The sequence below is a fragment of the Mytilus galloprovincialis genome, chromosome 5 (genome assembly GCF_965363235.1).
Source record: "Mytilus galloprovincialis chromosome 5, xbMytGall1.hap1.1, whole genome shotgun sequence".
Lineage (NCBI taxonomy): Eukaryota > Metazoa > Mollusca > Bivalvia > Mytilida > Mytilidae > Mytilus > Mytilus galloprovincialis.
In genome coordinates, this window is record NC_134842.1 from 29,555,322 (window position 1) to 29,582,913 (window position 27,592).

Here is a 27,592-nt window from a genome sequence, read left to right on the forward strand (position 1 = left end):
GTAATACAAGAACTAGGATATGAGATATATGAAAACTAGAAGCATCAAAAACTGTGCAAATTTCTAATCGCTCGCTTGCATAACGTGTTTTTCATAAATTTTCTTTTTTAATATTTCAAAAAATAATAACGCTTGTTTGTGAAAAAAACCCTTTCGCTTGCCAAAATTTCAATTTAGAAAAAATAAAATCGTTCGCTCGCTTCCGTTTTTCAAGTAAAGTGTCCGAAGAACTGGAAATTTATTTGGTGTGGCTTTAACATTTTTTGATTTTTCAATATGATTGTTAAGTGCTATTAAATATTTTACACCCCTGATATATGTTTCTCAGTTAAAGTTGGTGCTAACTGTTACCAGCTATTAACTATTTTTGCCAAATTCGAGGTGTTTTGCTCACTCTCTAATATGTAGCATATTAATCTATTGTAATAAAAATTCATAATATCTAATAAAATTTGTAGATTTAGCTAACAAGGTCCTTATATTTGTATAAAGTAACATTTGTTTACAGTGGAAAGTTGTTTTAACGTTAAATATGCTACAATCAAAAATTGCTTGCTAGTCCCTCTCTGTGATTACCTTTAGATAACTCTGGTTCATTTCCCAATCAATCTATCATGAAGGGAAGATAAATAATTCAAATGAGAATCATAGTGTTTTTAAAAAATGATGAACGGTTCTTTATATTGGTATGTAATCATTTTAAACGTTTCAAATTTATGAAATTATATTCGTACATCAATGTTTTTGATACACCAATAACAAAAACTGAAATATATTGAATTGATACATTTTGTAACTATTCAAATTTATATCAGAAACCTAAACTTAATTATGAAATAATGAACCTGTTAAAGGGAGACAATACTCGCATAACTTTTTCGAATTGGCACATAATACAACGGAATGTCACTCTTGCATACAAATGGCACATCAATATAATTAATTAACTGTGCAATCGCGCTCCCCCTTCAATGATGATTCTAAATTATAAATATAACCAAAAGTTGTTAATCTATAGATAGTAAAGACTAATGAAATCTAACCCACTGTTAAAATATTTATTTGCATTTTTTTAAAACTTCCTCAGTAAAATGCTTGAGCCACTTGACTCTCATAGCTCATAATTAACGTTTTTACACAATATTTAAATAAAGTAGCTAAAGATTATTCGCTTCTCAAAGTGTAAGACGCAATAAAAATCGTATGCTTGCACCATCTTACCCAAAAACAGATTAAATTAAGTTCTGAACATTTCGACATTTCTTCGTTAAAACCGGTTTTAAACAAATCACAAGTACGTGTTAAGATCCATATCCAGATATCGTCAGGTAAATTTGCTATAATATGAGTAAAAGTTTAATTCTGATAGTTACTCAAGCGTATTTGTTGATGTCTTTTTATAAACATTTACCATTGCTCCGAATTTAACCCATAACTTATGTTATGTAACGGGTTTGAACTTATGCTGCACGAATTTTAAACGCGGGAAAAAGTTTCTTTTGTGTAATTCTTTTATTAACATTGAATCTCACATTGGAAAACCATTTGATTAGGCAGAGACGCTTTAATTGCAAGCGAACCAACGAACGCTTGAAATTTAAAGTGGTCTAAGCAAACAGATAACAGAATGGTTAAGATTAAACTGGGTAAGTACTAAAATATACTTTACATATGATAGGGTCATAATAGAATAGTGGAAATCAGGGGCAGATCCAGCCATTTTTTAAAGGTGGTCCAAACCCAGGATAAAAGGGGGTCCTACTATATGACCCCATTCAAATACATTGATCGTCAATAGAAGTGGGGTTTCAACCCCCGGACCCCGCCTGTGGATATGCCACTGCATCTTTCGTCGATCAAAAAGAAGGCATATCTTCATTTCAGAAGGAATTGACGAATATCATGGTTATCTTAATACAAAAAAAAAAAATAATCTGGAGTTACTGTACATAAAAAAATTGCGGAATTTTTTAATTGAGGCTTATGACCCCCCCTTCTGTATCTAATTGTATTACAAAATTTCAAAGTGTAATGTTATCAAAGCATCAAAAAAAAAATAAATGATTGTAATAGAGATGTGCCTTTTTGGACATATTATAAAGGGAAACTTCGGTCAAAGCAAACAGGTATTTTTGGGCAAATAAATCCAAGATTTTTGCTGAAAAACCACAGACTTATATAAACAGATTTCGTTATAAAATTTTAAAAATAAGATTACTCGATTGTTTGTCCAGGTCCTTGATTAGCTAAGTGTTTATTGTTTACCAAAAGTCATAAACAACCTTTACATTTACAAAATGGTCCGTGTAACACTTATCAATTCAAAGTTTTAAAAAGTTTTGAAATTTTAGATTTTTGGAATTTTTATCAAAGTTTTAAAATATCAAAATTCCAAATTGCGCAAAAGTTTTAAAATTTTGAAATTTTAACCAAATAATTGAAATATTATATTCTAATATCGTTTTTAAATTTGATAATTTAAAAATTTGATCAAATATTAAAAATACTAAACCTGACGTGCAATTTTTATTATTCCACTTTTTGGAAGTTTGATTTTTTAGATTTTTGATTAAGATATCAAAAACAGAAAAGGGTTGAAACGAGGGGTAGCTGTAAACTGCAAAACGAAACGAAACAAAATGAAATGAAAACATACTGATACTTAAAAGTTAATGTATAAAATGAAATCACAGACAGACAGTTGTAAGCGGTGAAAAATTGGATGACAAAATAAATATTTCTCTAAAGAAGAGAATTCATTTCAAAACAAGACCTTGGCTGTGATAATGACCATTTTACTTGTGTGTTTTCCCAGCACCCATATTTCAGGAGTAACAGTTAAAACTGACCAACTCGCAGTAGGTCAAATATTATGGTTAGGTTGAGTATTTACAAATATTTTCTACTGAACTTTAAGCAATAGCGCGATTTTGTTTTCTCACTTCGACAAAACAACCATATCCCTACTTTTGAAGTTAAATAGTTGCTCCCTTAAGCCCCAGTCCCACTAGACCACGATCGCACCACGCTCACCGCGATCTAAAATAAATTTAGATCGTGGTGAGGTCGCGGTATGAGCGGCATGAAAATGTAAATTTTCGTTGCTTTCACGATGCTACTACGTCCTCTCTACGCTTCTACAAAGATCCCGCTACGATTACACCACGTTCTCACCGCGCTTATTCTGCGATCTCACTACGCTTATCAAGATCTTTCTACGCTCTTCACGTTCTCACTACGACCATACCACGAGTTATCCGATTGCAACACGATCTTACTGCGATTATTACACGTTCTTACCACGATTATACTACGTTCATACTCATAGCGCGATCTTACTACGTTCTCAGCAATAACGTCAACATCGTGTTCCATATCAATACAGTTCAATTCCTTCTATTTCTGATTGAATCGTAGATTTCTCGGAAACAATACAGTCATGCCACCAAAATCTACTAGAACACGTGGGCATAGTGGTAGGAGTTGATGTAGAGGCAGAGGGAGCAAAGTAACGAATCCTGATCAAGCAGAGATGTCGGACCGACCAATCCAACCTAAATACAACCTATTGCTGGTCGATGAAGCTCAATGACGATATTTTAGTGAACGATAACAGAGATGACATAGATGTATCAATATATATAGGAAGATGTGGTATCCAATGAGACAACTCTCCATCCAAGTAACAATTTATAAAAGTAAACCATTATAGGCCAAGGTACGGCCTTCAACGCGGAGCCTTGGCTCGCATCAATCAGCACGTTATAAAGGACCAAAAATAGTACTATTGTTAAACCATTTAAATGGGAAAACCAACGGTCTAATCTATATAAAAACGAGAAGCATGGTTGAGCCGTTAGAGCAAATGGATAATTACATTCAAACAAACAAAATCTAGGGAGCTTTTTTATACATTTTATGTGAAAATGACAATGAGAATGATGGTCGTAGTGTGAACGTAGTCAGGTCGTAAGAAGAGCGTGATGAGGACGGCAAGGGCGTACTAGAATCGTACTATGGTCTTGAACAGCGTGGTATAGTCGTAGAGGAAGCGTAGTTGGGTCGCAGTGAGAACATGATGGTCGTAGTGAGGTCGTGATAACGTCGCTGTGCGATCGTAGCGCAGTCTCTCCGAATAGAATCACGCTTTCGCTACGCTCTCGCTACGCTCTCGCTACGATTGTACAGCGACCTTTGCGATCTTACTACGATCTTAGTGCGCTCTCACTACGCTTCTACTACGACCTGATTTCGCCACGACCGCACCACGATTGTTTTGAACATGTTCAAAGTTGGCCACGCTCTTCACGATCTTGAAGACCTCACCACGACCGTGATACGACCTTACTGCGATCTACACGATCGCACTACGATCATCAAAATTTGCATTTTTTTCACAGATCGTAGTGCGATCGTGGCCTAGTGGGACTAGGGTATTAGACAACATTTAGACTTATGCGTTTTAAAAAGTATATGCATTTATCATATACGTACCTCAATTAGGGGCCCTAATCCAGCCACTGTTAAAAAGCAAATAAAAGGAAAAAGGATTTGCTTTTTGTATTATGGGATATGATTGTTCCGCATTTGTTATTTGTGTATTTTTAAGTTATTGTACGATCATCAACTTTGAGAAAAGTAAAAGAACAGGTACGTCCAGTCAGAATGGGGCGTGTAAAATTAAGAGAGTGTCACGCTGTCAGCTGCATGATGGATTTTTCAATTTTTGGCCATACACCAATGTTGCTCTCGAAAAACCAGTACAATGGAAAACGCTGAATTTTAAGTAATGCATTCACCTACGTATACGGAGCGCTGAAAACTGAATATTTGGAAGTAATTAATACAAGAACGAAACAAATGAAGAGGTGTTTGGCCAAAGTGAAGGTAAACATATCAAAATCCATCTATAAGGGCAACTTTGCCCGAGGGAGTTGAATCATGAGTTTCTTTGTAATTTGTATGTAAAGAACCTGTTTTGAATTAACGATTTTGAGTTGCCAGTGACAAATATTTCATGAATGTTCAGAAACAAATTAGCAATAAACACAACAGGGAAGGATTGTGCTTGTTATTCATATGATGAAGACATAATATTTCAATCAGTTCAATTGAGATCTGGAGCTGGCATATGTCAGTAACTGCTAGCTTGATATAGCTAGCAGTTACTGACACTTGTGGGGTTCGTGTTGTTTATTCTTTTGTTTTCTATGTTGTGTCGTGTGTGCTGTTGTTTGTTTGTCTTTTTCATTTTTAGCCATGGCGTTGTCAGTTTGTTTTAGATTTATGAGTTTGACTGTCCCTTTGGTATCTTTCGTCCCTCTTTTGATATAAAGTAGTTCTTTGTTTATTTATTATCATTGCCATTTTGTTTTTTTTTTGTTTCCTATTCTGACATAGAACTTGGGTTTCGTTTAAATTGCATTTTACTGTGCGTATTGCTGTGTGTTTGTTTATTCTACATTGGCTAGAGGTATAGGGAGAGGGTTGTGATTTCGCGAAACATGTTTAACCCCGCCGCATTTGTGCGCCTGTCCCAATCAAGGAGCCTCTGACCTTTTTGTCTTGTGTTTTAGTATGACGTCTTTTATCACTGAACCATCACTGAACCAGTACACTTTTTTGTCTAGGGGCCAGCTGAAGCACACCTAGCATGCACAACGTTCATTGCGACACCATGAAGTAACTTAAGTATTCCTTCCGTAGCAACACTTGGAACTGAAATCAATCAAAAAAGACAATATATTATCGTTATACAATCGATAAAAAAGAAAACAAAACGTTTGAAGTTGCATGCGACCGAAGCGCTTTTTTTCGTCAAAAAGGCGAATAATAATACTATTTGGCCTACTTCGAGTTGATCAGTTTTCACTGTTATAACTAAACGTTGGGCACTGGGGACACAGTTATTTCAAACGCTAACCTTAAATTAGAGATTTAAATCAACTTAGTTAATGCCGGTTTAAAGAATTTTATAATAGATGCACAACCTAAAATTGTAGGATACTGTTATCCCATGTGATGTCAAATATGTTTTATAAAAAAACGACCTCTTCTTTTAATTATTAATTTTGACAATTAAAAATGATTTGATATATTTCTTTCTATTTATTCCTAACTAAGAATGATTATAACCAGAGCCGTTACGTTTAGTGTCTTAAAAGTTTGGTCAAATTTTTGAATTATCAAATTTAAAAACGATATTTAGAATTTTAATTATTAAAATAGTTAAAATTTCAAAATTTCAAAACTTTTACACAATTTGGAATTTTGATATTTTAAAACTTTGATCAAAGTCTAAAATTCCAAAATTTCAAAACTTGTTATAATTTTGAATTGATGAGTGTTACACGGACCCAAAATACTTTGTGCAGAGTCACTCGTGTCGAGCGCACCCTAGAAGCACCATATAAGGTGTACTTGGATTGGTCCATATTTATATTTGCTTAATTATGCCTGGCATAGTACACTAGATATATAAAAGTTAAATGCATTTTAAGTTTCAGAAAGATAAAAAATCTTTTTTGTATTTTGATGGGCATGTTTTCACCAGCTCTGCCAATTTAGACGAACTTATCGGAATTCACACCATGTATTGTTTCATTCGCTAATAGATTTATTCTATTACACTGTCACTTTCAAAAACATACATCACCTGAATTGTTAAAACGATTAAAAAAATGTCCAGACACCGCTAGATTGCAGCCTTACCTAAAATTGTAATACTTGAAGTCCGTCGTCTGTTTTCGTCGTTCATTTTCCTATAGAAAGATCATCTATGAACCGATTCAAATTTAATGTTAGTGCACAATCATCATTGGGACAATTAAGTTTATACAAAATGTGTCCGATGACCCCGCCTGCCAACCTGGCTCAAAATAGAACATAGGGGGAATGTGGTTTTGTCTAATTTGAAAACCGCTATCAATGAAGAATCGGATAAGGACAGGAATATGCAGAATGTTGCGCTAAAACTATTATCTGTTCACGTCATTATGATAACTCTTCGACAGTTTCTTGTAGGAGTTATTGTCCTTAAACAATGCATTTCACTACTTTTTTCAGTTTGCCTATTATCTTCAAAAATAAAATAAAAAAGATATAGAGAAACTTCAAATGGCAAAACTGATCTGACAGCAAGACGAGATCTTCAAATAAGTGAAATAACTGAAATCGTCAATCTACTTACTCAATATTAGAGTTGTTTCATATTTTATCTTTTTTTTCTTGCGTTTCGCCTAAAATCTTATAAAACAACGAGTCAACATTCCACCTATACCAAATGATATAGGAGTTTGAAACAACTTATAGATCACAGATTTTTTTAATCCTGCAATTTTCACCCGGCACTTGGGTGTTTTATTGCTTGTTATTGCAATATCCTACGGATAGGAACCAAAATGAACTGTCGCACAAAAAGAAATATTCACATTATCATATGCTCAACATATAAGCAACCATGTATTTATGTAACTGATTTTTTGTACAGTATATATATAGTTGGCTGATTTTTAGTTTCCTGAAACATTTATTTATTGAATACTCTATACGCCATTTGTATGTATTTATTTAATTAAATTGTCATTTTACTTTTATCCTTATTTTTCAGAGTTCGCATCTAAATGGTCCTTCTTGGTAACTCTATTGATGTTTCCCTCGCCTATCCACAACATGACTCCGGATGAAAAACAACAAGTTACTGCTGGCCTTGAACTTGCAAAAGGGATAGCGGAACTGCTTGAAAAGAAGGAATTCAGAATGTCTTTAACAAAGATCGCAAAAGGTATTGGTCCCTACCTTGGTGCATTAGGTCCATTTATAGGGGTCGTCATGGCGTTCATTCCATCAGAGTCTGAGGAGTTGGCTTTCATGAAAAATATGATGAAAAATATCGACAATCGTTTGGATAGAGTGGATAATCGATTTAACGATATCGAGCGATTGATTAAGTGGAATATTGTTGCAATCAATTTCGGGCAACTAGAACAAAGGATCAATGCTGTGTCGCGAGAGTTTCAATATATTTATGCTGTTCCGCAGGTTGCTGTTGAAAACAGGAAGACAATTTTTATTGCGAATTATGAAGGTGATTTTCAGAATAGTGGCACAAAATTGTATCAAGCCATCGTCCAAAAGCAAGGTACATTTCAAGAGGATCTTGGTACTTCCGTTTTGCGGTATACCGAAAATGACCGCAAAAAGACTCAGGTATTTCTACTCGGTGTAATGCAACTTCTCTTGCAAGCTGTAAAAGTTGAATTGGGCTATCTTTTTGTTAACAGATTTACCCACAATGCAAATTTTATGAAATCTGATTGGGAAAAGAGAATAAAAGAAGTGAAACGGAAGTTCGAGCAAATTGACTACCAGTGCGCTAATTTAAAATATCACCCCCAATCCGGGAAGGATATTGACGCATACGCTGCTACAAACAGTGGTCAGACAAATGGCCAATTTGCCACTGGACTATTTAATTTCCTTGGCGGGAAATACTACTGGCGGGACTGGATTGTTCTCGCCTATGACCCCATATGGGGCGGTGCCAATCATTGGGTAGGGGTTGGTGGAGGACACATCAAATTTAGGAAAAATGGAAGAAACATAGTAGTGGCTAGTGTGGACAAGAGCCATTCAGTCATGAACTTAGCAAAAGCTGAGAAGAATTTGAAAGCAGTAGCCGAGACAAAACGTGTTGGAAATTGGTGGAAGGGATACAGAAACGTCATTAGAACTGCACAAGACATATTCAACTCCTTAGATAGAAAAGGTGCCTCATTTATTAGTGTTGTGAGAAATGGAAAGCATGCGCATTTACATTTTCATTCTAGAAGAATAAAAGTCGTCCCAAGAACTTATTTTTATCTCGCGATGTGGGGTTGAAAGATTTTAGGATGAACACTAAGTGGTAATATCACTCACTGATCAAATAAATATTTAGAATTCAAATTATTTTTGTTATAACTGTTCCATTTATTTTATAATGACCAAGTATGTTTTTGGATGAGTTTAGCCACGTGAATTTACTAAAAAGAAACAACTGTCGTTTGTTTGATAAATTAAACCGTTGGTTTTTATGTTTGAATTTTTTTATTGCTTTACACTAAGTCAATTTTTGATCCTTTATGGCTTGGTATTCGGTCTGAGCCAAGACTCCTTGTTGAAGGCCGTACTTTGACATATAATGGTTTAATTTTAACACATTGTGACTTGGCTGATAGAGTTGCCTGATTTGAACTTATACAGTACCACATCTTATTTCTATTTGTAGAATATAAAAATAGGAGTTGAGCTATGATTGCAAATGAGATAACATCCACAGTCTAAAATATTACCATTATTTATATTTTGTAAATCTTCTTTACATGTATATAGTTTGAAAATTCATTTATAAAATTAGGCACGTGTTTAATATTTGCCTGTGACGTCATTGTTAAGTCTTTCGCAAAAACATTATTTTAGAAACATTTAGTTACAGTCCCGGAAGTTTCCGACTGACAAGAGTTATCTCCCATTTCGTCTCAAACTCCGAAACAGTGGTGACGTTGCTTCGCTAAACTAGGGGTACATTTCAATCTTGTTGTAAAAACCCATTTTTGTTACAAAAGGGCACACATCTGTATTTTTGAAGATAAAATAGCCTTGCCAGACTTCACAATTATTTGAACTCATCTACAATGAATGTTTCCACATTTAAGTTATGTTTTTCTTTTTAATATAAAATAAATGATCACTTTCAGACTTGGCCCTTGTCTGAGCCGAGGGACAGTTGCTGATTTCAGGCCTGAGGGATTCTTTTTGTTAGGTGGTGTTCCGAACCCGATTTAGGACTGGACAAATATTTAAAAGAGCCGTCAAGATCGACTTATAATAAAAGTTAGTGTACAAAAATATATATTTTTACGATGTTTCATTGTTTGATCAGTTGATGGTGGAATTAATTACTCACTGGGCAACACATGGAATATTATACTTTTCCAAACCCAACAGGCAAATTGACTATAATATTATTTCCCTGGAGAATGTTTTCTATGGAGGAAATTTGTTCATATTTCAGTGTCAACTGTGGATACAGCTGACACTGTACGTTCCGTATCGTCTCTGTAACATCCATGTTGGATTTGACAAGGGTCAAATAAGTATACATACACCAAAATATATCTCCAGTTTAAAATATCATTTTCTAAAAATTACTGGTAGCTTATATTGTAGTTAAAATCTGTATTCAATTATTAATATAGTAAAAAAATTCCATACAAATAAAAAAAAAATAGACATATTTTTTTTTTAAGGATGTTGAAAAAAACCTACGCTAGCGCTAGGAGTTGGTGGCAGTGGTTAAAGTCAACGTAGCGTAGTAAAGAGGACGTAACCGCTGTTTCGGAGTTCGATTAACATGTTTTATATAGACTATCAATAAATTCATATGTTAAACTTTTACACAATTTTTGTGTAGCTCAAGCTGCAAAGATATTTTTTGTCATGCATCCGATCTCATCTAGTTAGATGCACACGCCCGATGAAGCTAATTTGTTTAGCGAAATATTGCGTGAATAATATATAAAATATAACAACTAATTTTATAACACTCATTAGTGTGTTAAAGTTACATTCTTAGTCACTTATATATATATATATATATATACGTAAGCACCAGTGCCTGACGATGATTTAAGTAACTATGTTAACAAACGGCCGTGAATTGGTTAAGATATATACTATACTATACATACGTCAGAGTTATATATACCATATACTGTACACTCATCACCACCGGATATAATATACCCTGGGACTGGTTCTCTGTTACTTGTCTAAAAAAACTACATTACTTTACATTACTTTATACCAACATATTTGAACACAGGTATCTAAATCGCTGCAAGTTTTGTCTATTCTACATCGATTTGGGGATTGAAAACTATGATTTCCGAAAAAAAGTTAGTCTAAAATAAAATTTTAAAATTTATATAGAATTTTTTGATATAGTAGAAAAATATGACGGATGTCAACACTTAAACAGCAGACATAGATCATATCACATTAAAAGTGATTTAAAGGAAAAGAATGTCAACATTAAAAGTGAAACAAAGGTAAATCATTTGATTGACTGATTCGATCCAGAAAAAAATCTTTCTTACACAGGTAAAAACGATGATAAACATTTATTTTTCATTGATAATATGAAATTAAAAAGACCTAGAATAACCCAACAGCACGAATTTGCTTAATCTATTTAGATCTATATTTATGTTTACATCGCTTATATGGTCATCCAATGACTTTAGAGATCAACTCGATAATTATTTAGATCGCGTCTAGACTATATGTTTTACATTATTATAAATCAAGTATGAGAATTTGATTAAAATCGGTTAACATGAATTTGACAGCTAGTGCCCCTTTAAAATATTCCGGAAACGTGACCTGACCTAATTTCTTTGTTATTTTCTAGGATTTATATACTATACCTACAAATCCATGTAATTTTACTTACGAAGTTTTTAAATTGTTAAACGTTGATCTATGATTAATAAGATATTTAAAAAAAGGAAAAATATATTACTGGGGTAAACAATTTGATCTGACCAACTATGACTGTATACATGCTGATCATTGTACTACGTTATACTTATACATGTATATCTATTTGCTTCAAATTTGAGGGAAAAAACCCCATCAAGATTGAATGCCATTATGGTTAAGTTTTTACCAAATAATGAAAAAAAAACCAGTTAGGTCTGTTACAAACACCGCGTTATTTTAACTGTTTATAATATGAAAGGTTTTACCGTCCAGCTATTCTTTTGGATATTGTAGACTGATGTACTTAAGTTAGTCCAGGAGTGTGGAAATGCTATGCCCGACTCGCCCGACTCGTACATTTGAACAACCGGACAAGTAATTATTTTTGTCTTGGTTGCCCGTGGGCAAGTAAAAAAATATACAAGACAAAGTTTCAAATCCAACAAAAACATAAAATTAATTTCAAAACGTATAAAGATGTTTAATTTATGAAAAATAAACCAATGTTCAGCAAGTGAAAACATCAATGTTCCAATCGGAACAACTCGGCCTTTCTGGTTGCACGAAGAAATAACCTCGTATGCATTAGGCGGAGGAATCATTGTCCGGAAAATTTTCCGATTCGATTCAAAATTATATTTTTTCGACTGGACTGGTACATTTTTTTTACCACTACTGATTTAACTTGCTCCTGTCCGGAAAATTTTCCGATCCGATTGAATTTTATATTTTTTCGACTGGAATGGTACAAATTTTTTACCATTACTTATTTACTTTGCTCCTTCTTTCGCGCCAAAATATTTGGCAGAGTTAAAGTTCTTGATTACTCTGTGATATGTAACCAAATTATAGCGCCACCTGGAGGATAGAACTTCTTTGTGTCGCGGATCACTACAATTCCGGCCAACAATTTAAGAAGAATTTCTCCGTAGTGCATACGAGGCTATTGTACTGCGTAGCGAGAATGGCCGAGTAGTTACGATTGATCAATGTTCATGACGATAAATATTACACGATACCGGAAATAGATCGATTACCAAAATAAATAAAAATAAGTATGCGAACCAGAGTCGCGTAACATTGCATTGGCTTTGTCCATTGACCCGTAAGGCGGGATGGTCGATTAAGTTTCATCCATCATTTACTGGAAGTGTCATTTCTTTAAATTTTGTATCGAGATTCAGATTGACAAAAACATGTACTTAATAAAAAGCTGGGCAAGCAAGGCAAAAAGAATCATGAGTCGAGTAGAAAACCTTAAATGCAAACGGAGGACACAGAGTATTTAAAAAAAAAAAAAAAAACGGAAGCGAGAATTTCAGACATCGTGGATATCAGATTGCCCCAGGATATCTATAGATGGAAATTCGGAAAATAAAAGTTTTTGTCTTATTTATAGATGAAAGGTGAACATAATATATATGTTGTCAAACTGGTAAATAGAAGGGACGCTTTAATTGCACATCAAGACAATAATAAATAATCAAGAAAAAACAAGTGTGTCAGTTGAGAGAAACACCACAAAATCAATAGTTAATCTATTATTTAGTTTACATTTCTTCAATCACTGTCCTCAAATTTAGTATAATTATTATGTACCTACTGGCTACAATTTTTATTCCAAAACTGCCGCAAAATTGTCCTTTACATGTCATTTCATTGGTTGGTTTGCTGTTAGGTTTCTGTCCCATTGATGTTAACCCATTTCCTACTTTTCATAATTTTTGACACATATAAACAAATGAATTTCATTTGTTTGTGATGCACAATAGTGCTAAGTAAGAATCATATATTAGCTAACAAGAAATACTTCAATATTTATTGGGATCATCAGGGCAAGTAAAAAATTTTCCGGACAAGTTAAATTTTTAGTTTTACTTGCCCAGCGACAAGTGCTCACAACAAATATTTCCACACCCCTGGTTACAGATTTGGATCTGTTTTTCTGTTTGCTTTCAACTTACTCCGACTGCGATGTTGTGACCGGTACGGAGTGTCCGTTCTGACATGATGGCTGCTTCCATTGCCTCTTTAGATTGGATGTTGAAGCACGACATATGCCGTATGGGTCGTCGATGTCAAATCCTTCATTGTTTACTAGTGTATATAAATAAGCTTTTATACACGGTTAATAACCCCTATACCAAAAGTAATGAGACATGAAATCGATCAGAGCTCCAGATAAGAATTCACAAATTGGGGTTTTTACCCACCATTTTTTTACGTAATTGGGTAATAAAGATTTTTAATTGCATTATCAATTTCAGTTCACCCCTCAGCAAATATCAAATTGGGTTTTTAACCACTAAGCTCCTTTATGTATTGGGTTTTTTTCATCAACACAATATTGAATATTCAGGCATAATCACATTATATCAACCTTAGATGTTTTTCCATCTTAAGTATGTGCTAGCTGTTTTATTTAGTTTATTCACTGACCAGCAATTGTACATTTTATTTATGTCCCGTTTTAAACGTTCTTCCAGTTTTTTATTTTCTCACAACTTATATAAACTGCAACTGGTGTCATTAGTTGGACAGTAACTAATTACCTTTCTAGATCCCATATGATAACCCTACAGTTTAGTTGGGGTAGGCGTGGGCCGGTTAAGTGTTTAGATTTTTATGTGAAATTTAGGTGCTGTAAGAAAGTTTTGCCAGGACTTTCACCTATTTGCCAGACCTACTTTTAAAAAAAAAATAATAAGTAGTTCCCAGATTTGAGATATACCTTTCATTTTTTACAACTGATTTTGTTTTTGACGTAACCCCGTGTTTATCTATCTAGCTATGTTCTCGTTAAGGTATGCAAACACGCACGTGCGTTTGATGGATGCTTCATAAAAACACTAGCTGAATTTTGTTATTATCATAACTTTCCCTAAGCTATCAAAAAGAAAGAAGATGAAAACATGCGGACATTTACTTTCGTTTTAAATCATTAAAATTGAGAATGGAAATGGGGAATGTGTCAAAGAGACAACAACCCGCCCAAATAAAAAACAACAGCAGAGGGTCACCAACAGGTCTTCAATGTAGCGAGAAATTCCCGCACCCGGAGGCGTCCTTCAGCTGGCCCCTAAACAAATATATACTAGTCCAGTGATAATGAACGCCATACTAATTTCCAAATTGTACACAAGAAACTAAAATTAAAATAATACAAGACTAACAAAGGCCAGAGGCTCCTGACTTGGGACAGGCGCAAAAATGCGGCGGGGTTAAACATGTTTGTGAGATCTCAACCCTCCCCCTATACCTCTAACCAATGTAGTAAAGTAAACGCATAACAATACGCACATTAAAATTCAGTTCAAGAGAAATCCGAGTCTGATGTCAGAAGATGTAACCAAAGAAAATAAACAAAATGACAATAATACATAAATAACAACAGACTACTAGCAGTTAACTGACATGCCAGCTCCAGACTTCAACTAAACTGACTGAAAGATTATGATTTCATCATATGAACATCAGGCACAATCCTTCCCGTTAGGGGTTTAGTATCATACCATCATAACATATATGTATGTTATGACAAGTCCCAAGCAATTCGAAAAAATATGACAACATGACACACGCTAATTGGATAAACGCCGAGAAGATCGAAATGTTTTCATATTCACGTGTACCTGTTGATCAACGGAAAATTCCAACAGGGACCCATTTCAGCTACGTGATGCAGGGCTCTATTTTTAGAACGGTAGGACATTTCCAATTATAAATATTATAAAATAGATTTACGCTACGACTGTGATCAGATAAGGGTAAATAACGCAAACGATAGCGAGTAAAAGCGTTAAAAACTCATGGTTTTGGCATATAATTGGGTTTTCCTTTGAATTAATTGGGTTATTGAACCCTGCAATGGGCAATTGCATTGGGTTTTTAATTATTTTTATTGCGTGATCACGCAAATACGCAGCTTATCTGGAGCTCTGAATCGATGCATGTGGTAATGGTATTTTTTACAAATTATACAAGTCATCATTATTAGATACTTAAAAAAATGAATAAACAGTATTTTCCAATCAGAAAAGAATTTACGCAGTTAGTGAACACGTGTTTCCATATTATATTGATCTATTATAAGTCGATCCCCAGTTTGTAAGTATATTAAAGATGTAACATATGTCCTGATATTTTGTATGATATCATTTCTATAATTTTTCGTATACACATGGATGTATCTTTTTCGAATATGTTCTTTTTCGTCACGTTTGTTTCATTTATATTATTAAGTTTTGGAGCCAATATAAACAGATATCAAGTCGACGATCTTTCTAAAAATCCGTTTGGGTTTTTAACGGGTAAGTATATTGCAAACCCTGTTTAAATATATAAATCAATTTCAATTTTAATGTAGAAGCTTTTTTCAACAATGTGTATAGATTGATGGTTTGTTTTCATGATTACTTTTATAAATGTTTGTAATTTTTGTAATCGGATTATTAACCTATAGTTATTGTAAAAAATGAACGTTTGAATTCTCACTTTACAAACATGTAGCAATGAAAGCAGCCAGATTGAGTGTATATGTTACAGTGAATTTGTATAATCAGGGATTATGTAGAATCCCTGATTTTTCAGGGAATATGTAGAATCACTAAACTCATTAGTAATTATATATAATCCCTGAAAATGACCAGTGATTTTTTTACATAATCACTGAACATTTTAATAATTATTCTACAAATTCCCTAATATTTTTTCAGGGATTATGAATAATTTAAGGATGCTTTGTCTGATAAAAAAGAAAACTACATATAGACTAATCATCATTTTTTACTTTCATAGTTAGTTTAAACATATTTTATTTGCTGAATTAAAGCAAAATGGATTAGACACAAGTAAATCATACTTTCATATTCCTTGAAGATGAAGTAATTTTGCTTTTAAACACAGAGGATGATCTTAAAGATACAACCAACTGAAGGTTTAGAGATAAAGTTGGTGACTTTCAAAATTAATATTATCAAGATTCACTTTAAAGCGATAACTTTACATGTTTGTTTGTTTATTAAAAGCCAGAGTCCAATGGATATTCATGTTCTATTTGTAAATCCACAGAGCATGTTATTTGTAGTACATGGAAAACAAATGGTGAAGACGATTATGGAACATCTGGTTTTTTTTTTTTTGTTTTTTTTTTTGTTTTGTTTTTGTTCAAATGAACAAGAAATTTAAACAGAGAGAACTTACGCATCTAAATGTATAGAAAAACTAAGGCTTGACAATTAGAACAAAAGTTAAGAGGAAACTGGCATTTGGTGTAATATTCTCTTAAAATGATTCCACAGGGTAAAAAAGGAAACGGGATACCAAAAAACTTAATGATATTTGTTCACCAAAAGTCTGAAAAAGGATATCGCCTGGCCAAAAAACATGGTTTCTTGCTCGAACCAGTTCGGTATTGCTAATTCCCTTTTGGGGGGTACCTACAGATGTTTTTACTGAACACTTTATTTCTCTTAAGCGGGTCATACAATTTGATTCGATATGTGAATGAAAGTGGTTTCTAAAATGTGGATATTGTGGTAATAACAGATGTGAGGCATATATTTTAATATATTGAGTTTAACATTTTAATATATTGTGCCTAACATTTAAAAAAAATAGTGTTATCATTTTGATATTTTGTGCTTAACCTTTTACAGTTTATGTTTATACAGTGTAATGCTGTTTTATTATGAGCATTCATAGCATAAATTATTTGACTTTTATTCATTTTCTTTATAAATTAAAATTATTTCTTCATTTCAGTTATTATGTATAATCCCTGACTTTTTTTCTAGTGATTATACCAAATCCCTGAAAATTTTAGTGATTATATATAATCCTTAAACTGGCCAGTGATTCTACATAATCCCTGAAAAATTCAGGGATCATTCTACATAATCACTGATTATACAAATTCACTGTAACATATATATACTGTACATATATGAGACAACAACCAAACGAAAAAGGTCTTTTCACTTTTAAAAAGCGATCTTTAAAGTGCAGTAAAGTGTTTCAAAAACCACATCCACAAATGTATATGAATGATGTATCTAGAAAAGCTTAGTTAAAACAAATTCAACAAAACGTAGAGTTTGTTTATTATGTAAATTGTTGTATTCTTTCAAAAATTAGCGACTCGTTATACATATTATAATTATATAAGTAATATATATCATAACCGATCAAATTCACCCCAAACAGAATCTCAATCTAATTAAAAACAGATCTCTCATCGCTTCCGTTTTCTGATATGTCGCGTGGGAGCACGCGGAGCACGCGACATATCAGAAAACGGGAGCGATGAGAGATCGGTTTTTAATTAGATTGACAGGATCTAGAAATCAAAATGAGCTCTTCCTGCTCAGCCATGAATATGATTCATTTAACTGACAAAACTTGACGTTACAATGAACTGAGTTTCCCTAAATATGCATGGGATATTTGCCATTGGACGTTAAGCAGACATAAATCAATTAATAAATATGACTAGGACAAGATACCATGTCATCCCGCCCGCTGGCCTGTCATAATAGACAAAAGCCGATTTTAATGATATGTCAAACACAAACTGCCGACATCTTTATTACAACACAATGTATGCTTAACATAAGTCTAACTCATATGATAAAATTGTAACAGGCGTTGACACAGGAAAGCATGTATCTCCCGTCTCAGCAACCAGGCATGCAACTTATCATTACACATGCAAGTGGCATTCTATGTGCATCCTATATAATACTAAAGTTGCATTTACATTGAGTCGTTTTTGTGTTTTCTTCCAATAAAACAAGAAAATACTTGGTTGAAAAGATATAACGAGAAGCATGGTTGGTTGCTGTTGTCATTTTTATTTTACCTGCAAACAAACTTTCTAAAGTGCGAAATTTCTAATAAACTAATGAATTTTGTTTACAATTGTAGATTTCCTAAATTTATTGAAAGATGGTGATAGAAATTTAACAGTAATTCTTCTGGTTATGTCGAATATAAGCAATGAAATAAGCGAGACACTACAAAATCAAATGAAGTCTTCGAACCACATCAATACAATATTGGACCAATATCCAGATAATTATAACAAATCTTTCTCAGACGTAAGTTTTCGCCTTTAGGGATTAAGATTATCATACTTTTGTACTAACTTGAAACAGGGGATTGTTTATTTGAAATTTACTATAACACAGAATTTGGAAATCATTTTGAATTTAGTAATGTTTCACCCTAATGCATAGTTTTGGTTCCTTGTCCGGTCTCTTTTTGAGTTTGATCAGCATGATCAGCTCTTCAACATTTGAATATTAAAGATTTTCATGTTCAAATAAATTGAAGTCGAGCTTCATTGACTAGGCATTTATCATTTGTCTAAGAAGAACTGTCTTAGGGAGCTACCATTTGATTTTTATGGGAGGGGGGCTAGGATGAAAAATTTTGTCCTGCATTTTTTTTAGCTGTAATCTCTGTCCTGCATTTTTTTTAGCTGTAATCTCTGTCCTGCCTTTTTATTTTTCACTCTAATCGGTCCTGCCTTTTTTTTTTTAGTTTATCCTGACCTTTTTTTACCTAAATTGTCGTCCTGACTTTTTTTTTACTCAAAACTCCTGTCCTGCCTATTTTTTTCAAATTTCATCCTAGCCCCCCCCCCCCCCCCATAAAAATCAAATGGTAGCTCCCTTATTGCTCTTCAACTTTGTAATTCCTTGGCTTTATAAATATTTTGATATGAGCGTCACTGATGAGTCTTATGTAGACGTATTTTGATATGAGCGTCACTGATGAGTCTTATGTAGACGAAACGCGCGTCTGACGTACTGAATTATAAACAATAAGTACCCAAAAACTCCTCACCTTCTGTTCTGATGACCGTCTGTAAGCATATTTGCAGTTTTCTTATGATCAGAAGTAGATATTGATTGCACAATGATGTTTATCTTCAATTTGAATATCAGAAGTTGAACATGGCATACTTGATATTTTTTAAAGTAACTATTGAGTTATGCCGCTTTGTGCGTGCGTTTTAAAAAACAGTAATGACGGGAGATGTGAAAAAACCACCACAAACTTGATATAGATGATACACGATAAAAAGTTGGTAAAAGTTTACTCTATAAATATGCTTTGGCAGGTTTTTTGGTGCTCATCTGTGCAAATGTTGACTACATCCACTGAGTGTTTAATTTATATATTCAATTTTATAAAATTATATTTAATCCTACAACCATATTTACTCTTTATAAAAAAAATTAGTAACGACGAGACACCGATCCAACAGAGTCTAAAAATGCTGTGTAGTAAAGCAACTATATATAGGTCACCATACGACCTTCAATAATGAGCCATACACATACCATAAAGCTTAAGAAGCAAACAAAAGTAACTATTGTTTTGTAGGTCAAAAACATAAATAGGACTAAAGCAACTATCCAACAGAGTTCAAAATGAAGTGAACTTAAGCAACTATAGGTCATCATACGACATACAGCCTTCAATATTGAGCAATACCCATACAGTCGAGGCAACACACAATAACATCTAAATATTGTGAATATTAAAAATATTGTTGTAGGTCAAAACCGTAAATGGGACAAAAGTAATGACCAACACAACGATTTTCAAGAGTAAGGACGACAACTCGATGACCGGAATGTATATGAAAGAGAAGATAGTTGATGGAAAAGTAAGTTTTTAAATAAGGGAAAATAATATTATGGGGAAAATTAAAAGGTATTTGTGCAATATCATAATGTACACAAGCATTGCATTCTAATTGATATGCAACCGTCTGATTTTAAGTTCAATATGTTGAATATGATAGGGACAACCTCAATCTAGAGGCTCTTATAAGAGCCTGTGTCGCTCACCTTGGTCTATGTGCATATTAAACAAAGGACAAAGATGGATTTATGAAAAAATTGTGTTTTGGTGATGGTGATGTGTTTGTAGATCTTACTTTACTGAACATTCTTGCTACTTACAATTTTCTCTACCTATAATAAACTAGGCCCTTTAGTTACAGAGGAAAATATTTTGTAAAAATTTACATAAATTTACCATTGACACATTAATGTAAATTGTAAAAAATGACTATAAAGGGCAAAAATGACTTCTTAAGGGGTTAACTGACTACTTTGGTCATGTTGACTTATTTTTATATCTTACTTGATGAACATTATTGCTGTTTACAGTTTATCTCTTGTCTATAATAGTATTCAAGATAACCAAAAACGGCAAAATTTCTCTACAAATTACCAAAGGGGGGGGGGGGGCATCAACATAACAACCAGTTGTCCAATTCATCTGAAAAATTTCAGGGCAGATAGATATTGACTTGATTAACAGTTTAACACCTCGTCAGATTTGCTCTAAATGCTTTGGTTTCAGAGATATAAGCCAAAATCTACATTCAACCCCTATGTTCTATTTTTAGCGATAGCGGCCATCGTGGTTGGTTGGCTGGGTCACCGCACACATTTTTTAATTACGATACCCTTATAATGATTGTGGCTAAGTTTGGTAAAATCTTGCTCAGTAGTTTCAGAGGAGAAGATTTTTGTAAAAGATTGCAAAAATTTACGAAAATTGGTAAACAATGACTATAAAGGGCAATAACTCCTTAAGGGGTTAACTGACCATTTAAGTTATGTTGAATTGTTTGTAGATCTTACTTTGCTGAACATTATTGCTTTTTACAGTTTATCTCTATCTATAATAATGTTCAAGATAATAACCAAAAACGGCAAAATTTCCCTAAAATCACCAATTCAGGGGCAGCAACCCAACAACCAGTTATCCGATTCATCTGGGCAGATAGATCTTGACTTGATCAACAATTTTACTATGCCAGATTTGCTTTAAAAGCTTTGGTTTCAGAGTTATAAGCCAAAATCTACATTTTAACTTACTGTAAATTCAGAAATTAATGCGAGGTTTTTATTATTGCGAAAAATGCGACTGAGTTGTAAACGACAAAATCGCAATAATAAATGCACGCAATAATTTCTGAATTTACAGTATTTATCCTTATTGGTCAATCAATTTTTCCCAGATTAAATTAAAAAAGAGGGACGAAAGATACGAAAGGGACAGTTAAACTCATAAATCTAAAACAAACTGACAACGCCATGGCTAAAAATAAAAAAGACAAACAAACAACAGCACACATAACACAACATAGAAAACTAAAGAATAAACAACACGAACCCCACCAAAAAGCTAGGGGTGATCTCATGTGCTCCGGAAGGGTAAGTAGATCCTGCTCCACATGTGGCATCGGTCGAGTTGCTTATGTGATAACAAATCCGGTAAATAGATTATTCGGTAGGTCACATTCATGAAAGGGAAGGGGGTTGTAGTTACGACGTAAGGAACATATCCGATATCATTTGTGAAACGGTTATTCCATAACGGTCAACCAACTCGTGATGGCGTCCGCAAAATTTACGAAGGGGTTAAGAAGGGGGAGTAGGGGTCAGTGAAAAAACTATATGCATTTAGTTTTTTATTCTACATTGAACTTTTGATGTCGTCCCATAGTTGTTGTAAAATATTTAAACTTTGTTATGCTTCAGACATGATTTATCTGCTTTTCTAACGCACAAACTTTAATGTAGAGTTCCAATCTTAGTCTTTACCTTTTCAATTGATATGAAAATAGTGATATGCTATTATAAAACCCATATGATCATACGATATATTTTTGAACTTCAAGGTACTATGTGCAATCTTCAAACATATTAAGTTGAGACTAATACCTTGACGTAAGCAACACATTTAAAATACATTTAAACCTCGGTAATAAAGTTGTGAAAAAAGGTCCCAATAAAACATATTGAAATTTTCTTTTGCATGTAAATTAATGATATATCTGAATTATAATATTATGTATATTCATGTCGTTTGCTTAATCTATTTGTAGCCAAAGTTCTTACATGCACAAATGATCTTACATCCAAAACATCCAGCGATGAACAACACAGTTTGATGACAGCAACGGACCAATTGAAGCAAACATATACGCACTGATTTACTTAATTCGTTACCCCAGATTGATATATGTATAAAACGAGAAGAAAACCACTTTATATCTTTGTTCTTATAGTGTGTTAAAATGAACTGATTGTGAATATGTATATGCAATGAAATCATGTTGTTCAATTAAATGCTAATTTGTACATTTGACATGTATAAATATACTATTTAAAAAAACTGCTCTTGATGATGAATGCTGCTTTATTAACGTCCCGTCTATTGGCATATATTTCATACGAATTAAAGATGAAAACAAGATAACAACAAATAGCTATGTTTAGCATACTAAGCAGTTGGTAGACCGGGGTAAAGGGAGGTAAATGTTGATAGTAACTACAAATTTACAGTATATGTAGAAGTGCATGAGTTCCACTACATAATCCTAAAAGAATTGTTGCAAGGATTATTCTACGAGTAGAGAAAATTACACTACACGACACTTCAGATCTAACTTTCCCATTCCGACCAGACGTACAAATTGTAGCTGCGTATCAATACCTTTCGCAAAGGTTTGTCTCTTTTTCCCAAGGGTTTCATAGACAATTCCAGGGGGAGCATTGGGGGACCCGGGTTCTCTTTTTGTTGGAAACATTTGGTTGATTATATAGGGAATTACTGAAACATGATTGGAGCGTCCCCCCCCCCCCCCCCCATTTAGGCCTATCAGAGAGCCGTAATCCTTATAAAAGTTCTGGATCTGCCACTGGGTTTTGCTACATGTCAGGAGAAATATAGTATGCCAATAACTGCAGTCAGCCTTTGGGGTCTAAATCTTTTGAAGGTAACTTGACATTGGTATACATGTAGTACAACAGAAATAAAAATACGAAGATTATCTTGGAGTTGTGAGCTCAAATTATTGTTACTGGTAACAATTGGAATGTCAATGATTTTTTTTGACAATTTGATTGGCATATGAATAATTTACAATTTACAAAGACGAGGCCCCTCATGGGGGGTCCTAGTAATCACATAATCACCATTTTTTTGCCAATATAATCACATAATCATTAAATATTTGCTTATCTTTAGTAATCAAATAATCATAAACTAAAAATACAGTCCTAGGTAATCAAATAATCATGAAATATTTGGCTTAATAATCAAATAATCATTAAAAAAACAGCCAAGTAATCACATAATCAAAAACCCCATGAGGGCCCTCAAAGACGAATGTTGAATTCCTAAAATGTTCAATTGGTATGGGGGTGTTTAGAAGAAAGAACATTAATTTAATGGTTGATTCGTGAATCGGAATAATGTATTTAGATGGATGTTTATAGTGAAGTAGCGTCTCCAATTCATCGTACAATGCAAGATTCATATTTATATAATGTTTCCGTGTTGTGGACTTAAATGTCAGTAGTACTAGATACTTTAAATAGTGTCTGCGGTATTTATTTTTTTGGTTTTAATCTGGATTATAATTATTTTGTTTCCATTGATCTTTGTATAATGAGAGTATTTTTTTTTTCAAATTCATTTGGTGCCTCATTAGTTGAAATGTCAGATCCCAAAGGCCATCTTACTATATGAGGTAAATGTCATTATAAAATACAATTCAATAGAACAATAAATACAGAAACATCACCAAGTCTTTCGGTGTAGCTGCGATTTTATTTTTGTTTTATTATCACAAATAATCTTTTTCTTTTCATTTCATTCAATAAAATTTGTATGTACACTACACTCCCAAGCTAGGATTTTCGCCGGTGAACAGAAATAAAAAAACTACTGTCCCAAGCTAAAAATTTCACTCTTTTGATGGATTATCTTTACATAATATTTGTATACCGTTTATTTTAGCTTCAGTAAGTCTTGGAATTTTAATGTATGCTATATCCAATTTGGATGTTAATTAAGTTTACATATGCGGTACAAGATAGGCCCTTCCAGCTCGTACAGGGTATCATACGAATCAGTATGCATGTAATGATTCTTTTCTACTGTCAAACCAATTGCTTGCGACTCATCCAAACGTGACCCAATCCCCACTACAAATATGTGAATTTTCTTAAATTTAGCCCGCCTGGATTCCAGTTCAGACTTGTGAAATTCTTCCTTGCTCAGTGGTCGACTGAGAAAGATGAAGCCAACCTTTATACCTTTGTCCGATTGAATTTTCTGTCTCATATCTCGAAGTATGCTTTGAAACGAGGCTGATGTCATGGTGTCCAGACTGTTCTGTAACGATTTCTGGTCATGAACATGGTCTATAAGGCCACCATCTTGTGATTGGAGCCCACACGAACTTGTCAAGACACTTAAGCTGATTTGTTGCTTGTCCATTCGGAGCCTCGATGCGATTCTATTTATTAACACCATTACGAAGTACGCATTTTCCGCACCAATCGATGACGTATCCACAGCATATGCAATGCTCATAGGTTTGGCAGGAGAACATGCTACATAATAGAAAATAGTTCATATTATAATTAGTGTGCATAAGACTTATAGAACTTCATAATTCATTGAATTTTGGACATGAAACATTAAGACTATAATTATATATGTAAGTGTATAGCACTTATGAGTAAAAAAATGCATTCATCAGTTTTAAAATGTTTTAAGTTTGCTTTTATAAAAAAAAGTATCCACTGAAGTTACTAAAAATTACTGAACTGCATTGATTTTTATATCATACTGTTCCTTTATAAATTTTAACAAAGTAAAATAACTTACTGCCTTCTCCATAAAGTACTTCGTCGTCATTCATCATGGGCTCGGTCGGTGGCGCTGGTGTCACGGGTACAACTAAAAACAATATAATGTCAATGTTATGTGTTTTAATGGAATTTTCTTGATTGTACCTTTCAAAATTGTTAACTTATCTTATGATACATTGCCAATAATACTAGTATCCAAAAACTACGCAGACAAGTATCTTCAGACACATAAAGCTTCATTGATATTGGAATGATGCATTGCTACATGTACCTTGAATGGTGAATTAATTTGATGGTTTATTCATTCATATATAAGATCGCAGGGGACTAAACATGTATGTCCTTTTTCCATATTGTTTTGAAGGTGTTAATTTGAAATAGAATACATATATTAGCACGAGCAGAGCATTGAGAGTCATACAAGTTAAAGGTTTAGCTAGCTATAAAACTAGGCTGAATCCACAATTTTCTACATAAGAAAATGTCTGTACCAAGTCAGGTGTTGTCCATTTTTTAAATGTTTTGATTAGGGACTTTCCGTTTTGATTTTTCTTCGGAGTTCAGAAGTTTTGTGGTTTTACTTTTTTTTCTGTTTAAATTGTTTAGACGATAAAATTAATACTTTCAAGGTTGCATGTACACTTTTCTGTTGTTGAAGGCGGCAATTCTTTTAAAATACATATTGGTATTTTTTTACGTTGCTATCTCATTGACATATGCCTCATATCCCCGTTGACTTTTAAAAGAAAAAAATGTCTGTCATTTTGTATATAAAATCATATCGAGGCTAATTTACATTACTGCGATCTAATCGATGACAAACACGTGATGCATTACCTTCACATGCCTTTATCGCCAGCTCATCTTTGATTGAGTCCAATGCATCAAAGTTTCCAATCTTTAACATATAATGTGACAATGGTTTGGTTGCTATAGCTTCCAGCTCCTGTTCATCTACCTAAAAATAAAAACAACACTTTATCAATTTCATTGTCCGATGCGCTTTTCTAGATTTCAAATTACCTCAATTAGGTACTCCTGAAGCCAAATTTTTAAAAGCCAAGAATATATAAGAAATTCTTATCAAATTCTGAATCAAAACAGTTGAAATGCAGCACGAGTCGACTAACAAGTAAACATATATGATGAATATTAAATTGTGAAATACCATGGTTCTATAGAGGTAATCATCTTACAACTCATTGCTATATATGTACATGTATACAGATGCTGATCTTGAATTGACAGAAAAAAACTAATCATTTAATTCCGTCATATAATTTTATTGTGTTTGATTGTGAAAATATTAGCTCCATCCGCTTAATAAATCAACCTTACTTCTTTGTGCATCGTTCGGGTACTACTGAGGAATAACAGAATAGTCATGCAAATTTCCGTTTATGACGAACAACTTAGTACGATCAAATTTAATTGTAAGAATTTTTGTGAAAAGTATCTCTGATCTGTATAAAATCCCCCTCGTCTTCGTCGTATTATAGAAGTGGTAGTTTATTCGATTTTGACTCTTCCGAAAGCCATATTTGCATGAAAATTTGTATCCCGAATGGCACAAAGTTTATTTTAATCAATATAAAGAACATACTGACATAACATGTCACAAACACATACAGGAGGGTCTGCAAGGTGGTCCTTCATTTTTTTTGGGGGGGTGGGGGGGATACGATTGCATTAAGCAATCTGTAGACTAATACCATTGGCTCAGGGCCATGCCCTCACGTCAACCGTTTTATTCTAAACATTAAGGAGCATCTCAGATTCTTATGATTGTCTTGCTTTAAAAGGTAAAAACAAACAAAGGGATTGAACTTAAACAACTTTCTATAATGTTCCTTTCATAATCTTCATGTTTGATATTTCCCTTGACTTATATGCGTGTTTTTAACAACACGGAAATCAGAATTACAAATGTAAGCAGTATTTATATTTAGTGTTTTTATAAATTTAGAAACACGTCAGAGGAAATTCCCCAGTTTTGATAAAAATGCGAGAGTTCTCTGAATTCCAATAAATCTATTTCTGTCATATAAGAACTGAAGTGGAGTTTTTCTTATATATGTCACCGTTATGAAACTGATATTTGATATTGTACGTCCATAAAGAAATAGAGAACCATCTAGGTTGTTAAATTAACATTTAATATACGTTCTTGCTTCAGGGTTTGTTTACTAGGTAATTATGTGCATGCGTATAGTTTTCTTGACTTCAAGGGGTATTAGATTGAATGGTTGCTCTGGATTCCCCACTCAATTGATTAATTTAATACTCACGGGGTCCTTTCTATGTATGTCGGCTATTGAGGGTTACTGTTGTTGCATAATTTTAAATCATATGCATCATTTAAATTAAAATAAATG

At 33.5% G+C, this 27,592-nt stretch overlaps 2 protein-coding genes and 1 long non-coding RNA gene across 4 annotated transcripts in view; 2 read left to right on the plus strand and 1 right to left on the minus strand.

Annotated features, from left to right (window-relative positions):
- The first annotated feature begins 1,481 nt into the window (after nt 1–1,481).
- On the plus strand, nt 1,482–8,946 carry LOC143075570 (uncharacterized). Its single transcript, XM_076251038.1, has 2 exons — nt 1,482–1,646; nt 7,610–8,946. The coding sequence occupies exons 1-2, from the start codon at nt 1,628–1,630 to the stop codon at nt 8,878–8,880; spliced, it is 1,290 nt and encodes a 429-aa protein (XP_076107153.1). The 5' UTR covers nt 1,482–1,627; the 3' UTR covers nt 8,881–8,946.
- Nucleotides 8,947–15,675: 6,729 nt separating this feature from the next.
- On the plus strand, nt 15,676–22,682 carry LOC143075572 (uncharacterized). The gene is made up of 4 exons (XR_012978350.1): nt 15,676–15,833; nt 18,448–18,620; nt 20,090–20,200; nt 22,439–22,682. It is a non-coding gene; the product is annotated as an uncharacterized LOC143075572 (long non-coding RNA).
- A 1,466-nt stretch (nt 22,683–24,148) lies between these two features.
- The window catches only part of LOC143075571 (matrilin-1-like), a 30,407-nt gene continuing 26,963 nt past the window's right edge, over nt 24,149–27,592 (minus strand). For both annotated transcript variants that reach the window (XM_076251040.1, XM_076251039.1), the window contains exons 5-7: nt 26,055–26,175; nt 25,234–25,305; nt 24,149–24,956 (exon numbers count right to left, since the gene is read on the minus strand). In XM_076251040.1, the coding sequence (XP_076107155.1) occupies nt 24,406–24,956; nt 25,234–25,305; nt 26,055–26,175 (744 nt within the window). In that variant the 3' untranslated portion in view covers nt 24,149–24,405. The remainder of the gene's footprint in view (nt 24,957–25,233; nt 25,306–26,054; nt 26,176–27,592) is intronic.